A 13208-nucleotide genomic window follows, 5' to 3' on the forward strand; every position below is an offset into this window, starting at 1 on the left:
GTCATGGCCCACAGGTTGAGAACCACTGATATGAACAATATTGAGAACACAGACACTTCAACAGAGTGCTTAGTACAAAATGGTAGAAGTACATTTAGGGCCATTTCAAAAATTGTTGGAAATTCTGTTCCAGTACTAAGCCAAAATGCACTGAGTGATTTTATATATATATATACACATACATATATGTCAACTCAAACAGCAGTTTTTTTAAATTAAGGCTTCTAACATGATACAGTACAAGGATATACTAATTTGATATTTTTGTGATGGACAGTAAAAATTATTAAAATTCTTTTTTCCATAATTAGACCATTATGTTTCTAAAATGTCAGAAAACTTAGGATGTGCAGTAAAAACACTGCAATGGATCGGTTACCACCAGGACTGCCTTGGATTTGTTATACATGGGACTCTGCATTCATCTTGGGTGGTATGTGCTCAGAAACCTTGCACGGTTGACAAATATTTCCTGACTGCCGGTCTAGTTTGCACGAGCTCACCTACGTGCGGTCACTATCAGTGTAAGCAGCTGGAGAGACTGCCAGTCTCACTTTGGAGCTTGCCAAAAGGGCACCTTGTCACTTCCCGGACTCATGTACTGAATGCACCAAGGTGGGTCCAGCAGCCTGTGACTAAGTCCCCTGGATGGATCTGATATTCAGCTGTGAGAACCAGTGGCCCAGCTTTGCTGATTCAAATACAGTCTAGAGACATCTCCAACAGACTCTTAGGCCCTAACCTGGCCCTACACAGTCGGGGGAGGGGGACGGTCTACAAGATGTCCAGGTGCATACACATTACAGTGCTGAGTTCAGAGGTCACACGTGCCTGTAGAATCCACATGGGTAATGTCTGTCAGTGGCATCACCTGGCTTCTTCCCTACAGAGAGGAGACCAAGAGAAGGCATTGTGCTGTGAAATTTGAGCACCTCCCGGTTTCCTAAACGTCTTTGGTATTTTACATTGGAGTTTTCACGCTGCCAAGCAGGTTCATTCATGGCAGCTGTCATCAGTGACGCTAAGCACGTGCTCAAACACAGGCTTTAACAGTGTGGTCTCTTGTATTAACTTCCTTGATGTCTTTTAGGAATTCATCAGAGAGCTGCTCTCCCGGATAAGAGGCATGAGGAAGCTGAGCCCTCCGCAGAAGAAGAACGTATAATTTTGGAACAGGGTAGAATTCTCTCGGAGACAAAGCGACCTGGAATTTGGACTTCATGAATACGTTTATTAAATAACCATAGTTGTCTTTTACAAACAATTTTTTGGTGTGTATGTGTTTGGGGTGTTAGACATTTATTCAGAAGTGTTTCTTCTTTTGTTATTTTAAAGGGTTTTTGTTACTGTAATATTTTAATGGCAAAGCTATCACAACTTGGACTGTAGCCCAAGCAAGGCCTGTCAAAACAGAGGCATCTGCAAGGATGGGCGAGGCCAGGAGGTGTTTTCTGTAAGGAGTCAGCCATAATTAGGATGTTACTCTACAGGGAAGATGGTTTTCTTACAGTCAGTTTGGTAAGACACTTTTAAGTTATACATTTGACTGGGATGTCAAAAATGTCTCACGGTTGTATAGATCTACAAACACTAAGTTAAAAATAGAGATGTGAGCTTTGCCTCATGTTGATGGAATAAACCTGTGCTTGTCCTGTTATAAGAGGTCACAGCACATGTGTTTTCAATATGCCTCCAGGCATTCTTCCTACAAATTCGGTCCATGCACAAATTGGGCATCCACTTTCTGCACCAAAGTGAATTAGTTGTGTCCATTATTATGACGAGCCATGCGACACACATGTTGAGTTGGTCAAGGGCTTAATTTATGGACTTTCATTATTTCATTGTTTGAGATGCTTCGCCAGGTCATGCACTTATTGCCTCTTTGTGGTCTTTTAAAGTTTTATGAACTCTTAATTTCAAGAACCAACCTGATTTTCTAAAGAAATGCCCACACTTCCTGAGGAGAGTTTTGCAATGGAGAAAGGAAGCCCCATGTAGCTTTGGGTTTTCTGTTTTCAGTGCAATACTATGTATTATCTCTGTCCGTGAGAGCAGGTCAAAGGGAGAGCAACGGATTGAGCCTCTTCCTTCTCAGAGGTAGATTCTGGCCCCTTCCATGCCTGTGTCTCAACAGTAGGGAGGTGTAAACTGAGTATAGAGAAGATGCAGAGATGGGAAGGCCCCTTAAGACACTTGTTGGTTTAGAAGTGTGACTGCATCTCTGACTTTTCTCAATGGTTCATGGTCCTCATTGTGACCTTGATTTCCATGTCGGGAGCTAGGCCTGAGTGCCTACCCTTACCCCTCAGTTACATACCAACTCTTTAGAGAAGAATTAAAATTCATATGGGATTTAGGCGGGGTGAAAAGTGAGTAGAAACCCTTCCTTCCTTCCAGGAAGCCCCTGCTGCCTCCCCCTGGAAACCCTGCCTGCTGTGAGAAGTCTCCAGGAGGCCCTGTCTGAAGACAGGGACGAGGCATTTTATATCAAGGGTGCTTTGAACATATTTTATTTTTTAAAAGAACTGTTTGTGAATTTTCCGTATACTGGCAAGCTTTTGAAAATGTATTTAATTTTGTAATGTTTACCAATGATTTATTTACAAGCTATTTACTCAAATAAAGGGAGCTGCTTACAAGCTTGTCTGTGTGAGTGATTGTGGAATACACAAGGCAGAGTTCACTTTCCCGTGCTCTCTGCAGAGGAGGGAGGGTACCAAGCGCCTATAGAGCTAGCCTCTCATTTTCCAAGGATGGGCAGGCATTTAATCACGACATTTCCCATGCTGTCTTCAGCAGAGGACCCACCATGCTGTCGGATTAAGAAACAAGGCTACCAATGCATACTCAGACATGCAGGCTCCTACTCCAAGGCTCTCCCAGGCTGTGCCCCATTCATTTTCCCATCTGAGAGAAACCTGTAGGGATTTGAAATTAACAAAGCATTCCAGTTTTGATAGAATGCCATGCACGTTAGGAGTCTGGAAAACATATGTGAAGGGTTTCTACCAGGCTTGACCAGTCCAACTTATGTTCAGCAGATGAGCAGGAGTCCAGCTTACCCCAAGGTGTCTCCTCATACTTGTACATACTCTGGCTTTCCTTCTCACCCTTGTTCAGTCAATGGCATCACCAGATTCCTGGGTGGTCCTGCTAGATGCTAGGCTAAATTCCTGGTTCCCATCCCTCTCCAAAGCCCCCAGCCACCAAGCTTAAATCCTCTTAAGTCTGTGTTGGGCCTCCTTAGATTGTAGCAACCATCTTAGAATTGCCTTTTTTTTTTTACCATGCCTAATCTTATCTGTTTCTGCTCTTTCTATCCAGTAGTTAGAATGATTCGATCACTTTTTTCTTAAAAACTGAGCTCTCATCACATCTTCGGAGGAGACGGCCCTTGCTTCTCTGCTTCAGTTTTTGGTCCTGTTCAGTACCATTGAATCCATGGGGTTTCTAGAATGTAGTTTTCTCATCAGGGTTTTGTAAAATAGTTTACCTACATAGAACACCCTCTCCACCAGCAGGCTCTGCTGAGAGGGCTGGAACAGATTCCCCCAGTCCACCAAGGTTTTCCCCCACAGCTTGGCATGGGCCCCCTCACAGCATGAATCTGCAGTGTTATGACTGCTTGCCCACATACAAAACTCTAGAGTTAGGCCCTGGAATTGTCATTCTGGAGAGTGGAATGTAACTCAGCATCCAGTCTTAAGCCTGGCTTATCAAAGAAGTAGTAACCATTGAAGATTCTTCCAGAAGACACCTTTCTCCCAAGCTCAGGTGGTGGTCCTGGGATCTGAGTGTATATTGGAATTACTTGAACTTTAAAACAACACAGGCCTCAGGCGGCTCTGACCCATTCATTACATTCCCTAGGACCACAGGACTTGTTCTTCCAGATCCCCAAGCCCTGCTAGCTGTCTTACATGGTGTGCTGGCTTGAGGTCACTCTCCATAATTTATACAATGACTGCAGGAGGCAACTGGCACATGGACTCGATGGTGCTGGCTCTTCACGCAGGTGCTCATCCCTGCAGGATGACCTCAACTTCTGGCTCCACAGAACACTGGGACATACAAAGTCAACTTTATGGAATGCTTCCATTTATAATAAGCCTTAGCACTGGGCTGAACACCTTGGTGCCTTATTTAATCCTATCTTTGAGCTCACGAAGTAGACCATAGCATCATCATTGTACATTTGAGAAAATAAAGCCAGGAGATTTGACAACATGCTAAGGTGATAATTAGACCTTAGACCTCAGACTCAAACAGGAGCCAGCTTGACTCCAGTATCTTCCATGGTTCATGATCACCAGGCTCCCTCCTCTTGTGGGGCATCACTGTCAGTAACCACTCGAGGGAGTGAGAGCAAAGAGCTTCAGTTGGGTTGGTCCAGGTCTCCGAACTGTGGCCTTGGGATGCAGACTTTGATGAGGGACAGGTTTTAGCCACTTGAGCTCTTCCTCCCACCAAGGGACAGAGGCTCCCTGCTCAGCATCCTGACCCTGGTGCTGCCTCTCTGTCTCCGAACTCTTACACTCCTTCTCTCACTCACTGACCCAATACAAAGTCCCTGGACTTGCTCTATCAGCTGAGTGTGGGGTACCACATAGCCATTTGCTGGGATAGCCGCATTGCCATTTGCTGGGAAGGCGAGAAACCCCAGCTCAGGGGGAAGGTGCTTGAACACATACGATCCTGGATTTTTACTTACCCCCTGAAGTCTCCTTGAAAGACTGGAAAATGAGCTAAGCAACAGGAGGGGGGAGTATGGTTGCATCCAGATCTTTCCAAGAAAGCTGGCTGGCTGGGAATACGTGCCACTGTCCACGTGACTCCAGTTTAGCAAGAGGACAGACTCCAGGATTATGGATCACATCTGTAGCGCTTTAGTTTCCCATCAGGGTCCAATATTGCTGGGACTCCCTCTTGGTGTCTGTCCTGGAGTCCATCCGTTTTGGGGGGTGCTGCCCTGCCTCCCTCTCTTTCACTCCTGTCTTTGGGCTCAAGGCTCATGACCTTTTTAACAGTGCTGTTAAGTGTAGGAGGGTGTGGAAAGAAACACTGTGGGTAGCAGGAGCTCTCATCTGTGGTCTTTCTAAAAACAAGCATACTTGACAGTTGGAACTTTCTGGGAGCCATTTTTATGTGTGAGGCAAACATGGTAACCACTACACTATAGAAACTTTGGAGTCATTTTCATATCGGACACAAAGATATTAGTATTTTTCCTTAGTTTTATTTATTTTTTTCTTGAATTCCTTTTTTCATAAGTAACTCTGTCGAGTTACAGTTGAAAACTAGCTCCATTTCCTTGGGGGTTTGGAGAATAACTTCCTGTGTGTTTATAAACTGTGAAGAAATGAGCATCTTCTCAGCCTTCGAGACCCAGTTGCCCAGGCTCTATGAGCTCCCTTCTAGCCCAACCTCAGGACCACACCGATGCTTCTCCTTGAAGAACCACGGCGACATCCTCATGGGCCTCACTGGTTCTCTCTTGTGTCTCCTGTGTACTTGTCTGGGGATGAATTGCTTTCCATCTCCCTACACTGTGTCTGCTCACGCCACGCCACGGCACGCCACGCCAGTGGGACACCGGGGTTAAAACAGCTACAGATGAGGTCCCCCAAACCAGCTTTTCTGATACTGATTCAACTTTGTAAACGAGTCTAGGTTTGTCTCTGGTACATGTGTTCTTCATGTTCACGCTCCTTGGGGATGTAGTAAATGAAGTTGGTCAGTCAGTCTCCTTTGGCTTCACCTTGTTATGCTAGATTCTAGAAGTGGATGGTCCTGGTGAAGAAGAAAGATTGGTTTACTTTCAACAAAGTTGTTGCAAAGACTCAATCGCACTTATACACGTGCTTGTAATTCCCCGCTGCAGGTGATAGGAGACCGTTCTGCAGGGGCCCCTCTTGTCTGAGCAGAGATCGCCTTTGTTCTGACTTACCTCTTCAAGAACATTTGGAGTATAACAAACAGCCTTGGAAGTTAGGGTTGCCACCCTTGAGAGCCAAGTGTGTGCCTAATGCCTGTTATAAATGGTTTACATTTCCTAAATACAGAGGACTTCATACTGGATTGTAACTTAACATGTGTATAGGAACTTGATGCTAAAATTCAACACCACACACACACACACACACACACACACACACACACACACACACGCTTTCAAAAACTTGATGGCAAAAATCAGCACCACACACACACATGCTTGAACAGATGTGCATTCACACACATACACACACTGCTGCTGCTAATTGCTGAGAGTAATAAGTTGCCCTTCTTGACGAGATTTATTAGTCTTCCGTAAACATCACTAAACAGTGAGCTTATGGGAGGGCAAACTCTCAGGCCACACTCAAGCGTGACCCTGGTCAGCCTTTGTATTCTCACTGTAGCTTTCTCCTTCCTTCTCCTCTATCTCCCTCCCATCCTGTTTTCTTTTCTATCTTTCACTGTGTAGTCCCAGCTAGCCTTAACTTTGCAATCCTTCTTCCTCAGTCCTGTTAGTTCTGGGTATATTGTTCTTACAATGAAATTTTCCAGTATTTAGACTTTAACTTTGTTAATCTTTCTAACTATATGAAATCAGGCATTTTTCTTTACAGGGCCTAAAAATGCCCGGGGACGGTTGTTCTGTGGCCAAGATTGACCTTCATGGAAGCCGTGTTACACTCTTCCTTCTAAACAACTTAAGAGGAATGCTGCCTGGTGAAAGGGAGGCAGGCCCTGCATCCTAAGAATTTATAGCAAACTGAGTTCTTAGAAAGAGGCAGGAAGACAGAACACAGCAGTTTTGCTGGGAATATTCCTCTTTAAAATAAACAAAATCTAACAATGCATTTACCTTATGGTTCAGCTGGCTCACTCCAAGGTATGTATCGAATGGCACTGAAGTCAGTACTGCTCACAATAGCTAAGACGTGAATGACCTACAGCCCAGACAACAGCATTAGTTAGCCTTGGAGAACGATGAGACCCTGCCATTTGCAGTGACATGGATGGAAATGGAGGATATTGCTCTGGGACAAACCAGGCACAGAATGGCAAGACCACAAACTCTCTCACATGTGCAGAAACTGAAAAGGTCAATCTGAAAGAACAGGGGTTGGCAAGACAGGTGTGGGTTGGGGTTCATGGGTGTGTGCTCTAGGCATGTTCGGGCATATCATGCAGAAGGAAACTTGTCGGCTTGTATAGGTGGCACTTATTTATAAAAGTGCACGTGCCCAAGTAGTAAAAAAGCTTGTCTCCTTCGCTTGCTGTTTTTGAAAAAGTGAACCCGGGAAGACATTAGTGAACTGAATTCATTTGCTGTATCACAGCTCACCAAACGGTCATTAAAGCCTAAATAGAAACTGAGCTCAGGAAAGAAAACTCAGGTGCCACTAGATCAGTTCTTGTCAGGTCTCTAAGTGACTGGTTATGGTAACTCGACACTCTCTCTTGTCACACTCTGCTGGAGGTAAGTGACTTACTGTTGTTTTTTTCTGCGGTTAGGTAGTGGTAAAATTATCCCTTTGGTACCCAGCACAGCTTTTAGAGGAGTGTTACCAACTCACATGTCCCTGCAGATAGCTTGCTGACAAATGGCAAGCAAGACTCTTCCTCTTTTAAAGGACACGTTGGGCAGTGTCTTGACCACCAAGGCTGCATGTAATCCTAACTCAGTGACCAAAATGCATGCTCTGTACTGTCAGCTTGTATCTTCATCTAAGACGGTCCCAAAGACGTAGCCAATTGCCTCACTTTGTAAATAGCATTAGGCTTAGAAGAAACCCTTCAAATAGATTATTTTCTGTTTCAAGCAGCTGTTTCCTTTAGAGCTGGAAATTTCAGTTCACCCATGTCAATTTACCAGAAGTTTTTAAAGGTATAGTCTGTGAGATCTATAGGGTCTGCTAACAATTGAAGCTGTGAGAAAAATTCGTTATAGTATAGAGCGAGGAGGGGAGAGACTAGCATAGTGACTGTGAGTCAGAAGGAAATAAGTGAAGCCTTGAGAGGCTTGTGAATGTCGGGGAGGAGGGGCCCACGCTGCCTTCATGTCCTGAGAACACCCACAGCTAATGTAGGTGAGGAACTAAGACCAAGAACCTTGGAGCCCAGCCCATGGGAAAAACTGAGGCAGCAATTTGTGTGGAGTTCTGGGGCCTGTTCTGAGTCCCAGACCGCAACCTGATTGATTTCCTGCCTTCCCCTGCTTCCTTCCTTCCTTCCTTCCTTCCTTCCTTCCTTCCTTCCTTCCTTCCTTTATCTCCTCCTTCATCTCTTCCTTCCTTCCTTTCTTCCTTTCCTCCTTTACCTCTTCCTCCCTCCCTCCCTCCCTCCCTCCCTCCCTTCCTTCCTTTCTTCCTTCCTCCCTCTCTCCCTCCCTCCCTCCCTCCCTCCCTTTTTTCCCCAGATGTCCCACTTCTTCATGTTCCCTCTGTGCATACAACCTCATTCCCCAGGATGCTGCCCAAAGGAAGGCCTGGCCAGGCTCCCATCCCCCAGGCCTCAAAATACATGTCTGGGCTCCGACAGGGGTGAGTGTTGAGTCTCCCTTTCCCTGTGGTACCTCCTCCCTACGGTTTCTCTTGTGTAGATCCCCCTTCAACATCAATTTTAACACTGTACACTCCGCCCCACTGCCATGTCCTTCCAGTATCCATCCATCCTCCCGTCTAGCTCATCAAACAAGCAAATTAAGACAGCATGAACCATAGTGTACAAGAGAGGGTGACAGACACAGGAAAATTGACACATTGTCATCTTGTCCCTGGAAAAATAATCGAGGAGCAGAACAGTAACAATGCTTTGTCTTGATGAAACCCATGTTTATATATCCGTTTATTGTTCATCCTTTTATTTGTTTATCCTTAGCCCTGCAAACAGACGAAGCTATTGCATTGTACTTTGCTGGGAATTTTAATTCCATAAAACACTGCATACCTTCCAGGAGAAAGTACACTCTTAATTGCTTCTTTTTCACTCATGTTTTACCAGTCTTAATTGCTCTTTTTTTCACTCATATTTTGTCTCAACTTTCATTTACTTTAAGGCACTGCTCTTTAATTTGTGGATTTTATCTGGGGAAAGCCTTAAAGGTATTTCTTCGTGCTACCCAACAGTGCAAGTAGATCAGAGCTAGGAACAGCAACCCCCTGCATCCACATGTGCTCAGCTCTCCACCACCAGTGTTCAAGAAGGACTCACAGTGGGATGACCGAGACAAAGCCTTATTTCCAACGAATGCCAAAGCCCCAAGGCAGAAAACATGTCAGAGCAGAAATCCTCGGTTTGTTGCCAAGAACAAAAAAATCAGACAGTATTCATTCACCGAGGATTACCCAGGGAAAGCCAGACAGAAATGAAGGGGCTTTAAAGTCACAAGCACGGATCTAGCCTCCCTCAAATACTCACTTCATGACCAAGAGGCAAATTCATTTTCCATGGACAGAGCATTGGAGGAAAGCTCTTGGGGGTTAGTTATTAGTAACTGGGAGAGTGATGTCTGCTGTAGCGAGGAAAGGGTGTGTCATAACTGACCTGCTAGATGCTCATTTTGAGCTACCTGAATCTGAAGGTCTCACAGTCTGCCTGCAAGGCTTCCCGGAAGCTTTTAAGGACCAGAGTACCACAAGGAAGTCTCTATAAGAAAATGGGTGGAGCCTGACCACTGCTGAGCCCGAGTCTTCCCCTACCACCTGATTGCAGTTTGGGGCTCTGAGGCCAAGCTATAGTGCCACAGATCTTAAAAGAAGGGATCCACAGGCAACACGCACTAGTTACTACTCCGAGTGGAGCTAACAGGCACCGCCAGGAAGAGGTCTCAGTAGCTGAAGATCTGCATGCATCACTGTCCCCTGCCCAATTCGTTCTTATCTAGGGCACAGTCACAGACCCCTGCTGTGAGCCTTCAGCATCCATCACTCCTGCTTCTGTCACATTCCTTATTGAGGGAGCTGTCAGGATGCGAGGGCTGCCAGGGACTCAGAGAATAGGAAAGGGGAGGGGGAGACATTACAACTGTCACTCGGCTATCATTAGGTACAGCCTTATAGGGTGAGCAATACCATGCCCACATTTAGGACCACGCTGCCCACTGATGGAGCAGGGGAAGTGTACTAATGGGACATCATGTTGGAAGACTACTTGGAAATAGCTATGAAACACACCTTGCAGGTGTTGGAGAGGTGGCTCGGCATACTGTCCTTGTGGAGGACCAAGTTCAGTTCCTAGCACCACATAAGAGGGGCTCACAGCCTCCTGTAGCTACAGCTCCAGGGGAGTTGGATGCCTTCTTCTGATCTCCTTGGGCACCTGAACTCACCAGCACATCCGCACACACATACACTCATTTTAAAATAATACAAATAAAGTTTTACAGATATATTATGTGTGAATACCACCCAACCCACAAGTTCCGCTTCCACAAACATGCCTAAAGTATGTGCAAATACATGGATTTTTATTTATAGTAAAAATGGGGAACAAGCCACGCCCACCAAGAGAGAGTTGTGTCGCGTCATCTTCAGGGGTTATCAAGAGGGAACAGGAAATTTCAGGAAAGGATTCAATAAACAGTAAAATTTGAAAACACGGCACCTTTGCCAAAAGTCACAGAGCTACTACTGGCTCATGTGTGAGGCTCTTGGGCTCACATTAACAGCGGTCAGCAAGGACTATACATATATCTGGCCCCATATGCCTGTGCTCACGTTAAATACTGCCAGTGAGCTCTGCAGAGTAGGAGTAACCAGAGGACTTGCTCGCCAGAGCCCTTCCCCTGATCCCCAGTGGGTAAGGACGCATACCGAGAGGTGGTGAGAATATCCATGAAGATGCTTAGGAGATATAGCAGCTGGGCTGAGAGTTCATCCATCAGTGACACTGACGAAGAGGAGAATTTGTTTATTTTATCCAGGTGTGAGGGTAAGGCTGTGTCCCTTTCACTCCTGACAACCCCACCAGCATCCTCTGGCCTTTGCCTGTCCTGCCTGCCCAGTGAGCACGAAGAATGTGTGGGGCATCCATCCCCACACCCATGTACTTCCACTGAAGATAACTATGGTCAAAGCAGAGCAAGTGATGCCCAGCTTCCTGCTACAGAGTACAGTACCGCCTGCTGTGGACTTGGATGCCTGGCCCACAGAATCCCGTGGTCAATACCTGCTGTTGCTGGTCTCACTAACACAGACACGGAGAAGCCACACTCATCTATCTCTTGCCATCCTTGGGGCCTCACCTCCAAGAACCCTCCCAGAATACGAAACCCAGTACACGCAAGTCTGTCATAGGAGGTGACCTGCATACATACTAGTGTCAGATCGTCTCTCAGTAACTGTAGGTACTAACAATGAAAATGCTGGGGAATTATTTATTATAAAGTATTATTATTTGGAGAATAATGCCAAACATATCTATACATATCCAGTTTAGAAACCAATTCTTTTTTTTTTTTTTCAAGTTTTTGAGACAGGGTTTCTCTGTGTAACTCTGTAGAGAAGGGTGGTCTTGAACTCACAGAGATCTGCCTGCCTCTGTGACCCAAGTGCTGGGACTAAAGGCGTGCGCCACCACTGCCCAGCTTAGAAAACAATTCTTAAAAAGCTGTTTTGACCCCACAGTTAGTTGGCTTTGTGGGGGTGGAACCCACAGATGCAGAGAGCCACCTATATTCTGAGCTCATACAATCAGCAGGATTTTGATTCCAAGACTGATAACCGAGTTACGTAGCTGATTCTGCTAAACCATGTGTAGCTTGTGGTGATAGTTGGAGCCTGGAAAGTGCTGGCAGCCCGCTCCACTGAGACACTGGAGTGTTGTTCCTCATGACTACACTACTGAGCAGCTGCTAGATTCTGCTTCTGTCCAGTGTGGAGTAAGGGTTGGAGGGCATACCGCTAGCCCGGGGAAAAATTCTAAATCCCAAGTGTGATGGTTACTGGATGCCCATCACAAAAAGAAAAGAACTGAAGAAATTAGAGGCTGTTCTGTTGTAAGTCAGGGCCTGCCTGTGTAAGCATATTTACACGGAAATGTGTATGTGTCTATTTACGCACACATAAAGTACTTTACCTCTGTTCTGTAGGTGGAAGAGACTGCGTGTAGGTACATAGAATATTCTCACTCATGTTCAGCTTTGAAAGCAGTCACCACTGCTCTAAGACCTTTGTTTTCTCGGCTTCTCCAGGCTCTATGTCCATCGCTTATCTGATACTGCTTAGCAATAGGCATTGAACCAGGGGATCCCAGTGGGGTTGGCATATCAAGGTATTCCTGCCAGGTTATAAACTACGTCTGGAAAAACAGGGTGGAGCACCTGCCCCCCAGGACCAGGGACCCTACCCCCACACACATATACCTTCTATCTCCTAAACTCCATAGTGGGAGATTTGGATAACCTGGAAGGAAACACAAATTGATTTAAAATTATAATATATATTGTATAATATGTAATACATATTGTCCATGTGCAGCACTTCATCCTTTTAAATATTGTAATGTGTTCGCTTTATTCTTCTCTCTTAGGGTCATGGTTAGGCCAGGGTGAAGGCCGTTGGAGAGCGAGAATCCTCAATCACAGCTGGGAAAAGCAGAGGTGGGGGAAGCAGCCCACCCTGTCGAAATTCAAAGAACAAAGAACAAGAGATGAGCTCTCGTCTCCCAGGCGTTTCCAGGGCCACTGTTTTTAGATCAAGGACAAGGTTACAGATAATCATCTTTAATTAAACCTGCGGTTGGTCCCTCCAGGGCCCCGTGCTGTGTTCACCTTTACAATCCCACACTCCAATTAGCAGCACCCTTCCTCCTGGCCTCCAGGCTTTATTTAGAGCGCTGTCCATTCTCCGTAGCTGTAATCTGCTTGGCTCTCCCTGGAAGCATCCTCCACACGGCTTCTCTGTTGTTGTCCTAGGTCACATTCTTTCCCAGGGCATCTTTTCTTGTTGAGAGCCCTGCTGAGGACTGCTCCATCTCAAACGGCTACACTCTGCCCAGCGCTGCCATACCAGCTACCCTACCTTTGTCTGTCCATGACATTTCGGTAAAGATGTTGAACTGGGCTTCTGGTAACTTCCCTTTGTTCAGGGACTCTCTGAGTGGGTGGGGTTTACAGAGAGGGAGGGAGACCGGTGGGGAGGGGGGGCATGTTTCAGAGACAGAAGTGAACTGGAGGTCCCAACCAAACAGGAGTGAGGGATTATCTAGACAGGGCT

General features: G+C 45.8%; 1 protein-coding gene across 1 annotated transcript in view; it reads left to right on the forward strand.

The window, feature by feature from the left end:
- The window catches only part of Ppp1r14c (protein phosphatase 1 regulatory inhibitor subunit 14C), a 78061-nt gene extending 75419 nt beyond the window's left edge, over positions 1-2642 (forward strand). Inside the window, exon 4 of the mRNA XM_005065882.4 lies at positions 1091-2642. Within this exon, the coding sequence (XP_005065939.1) occupies positions 1091-1165 (75 nt within the window). The 3' untranslated portion in view covers positions 1166-2642. The remainder of the gene's footprint in view (positions 1-1090) is intronic.
- The last annotated feature ends 10566 nt before the right edge of the window (positions 2643-13208 follow it).

This window comes from Mesocricetus auratus, unplaced genomic scaffold, assembly GCF_017639785.1.
Source record: "Mesocricetus auratus isolate SY011 unplaced genomic scaffold, BCM_Maur_2.0 Super-Scaffold_100018, whole genome shotgun sequence".
In the NCBI taxonomy this organism is placed as follows: Eukaryota; Metazoa; Chordata; class Mammalia; order Rodentia; family Cricetidae; genus Mesocricetus; species Mesocricetus auratus.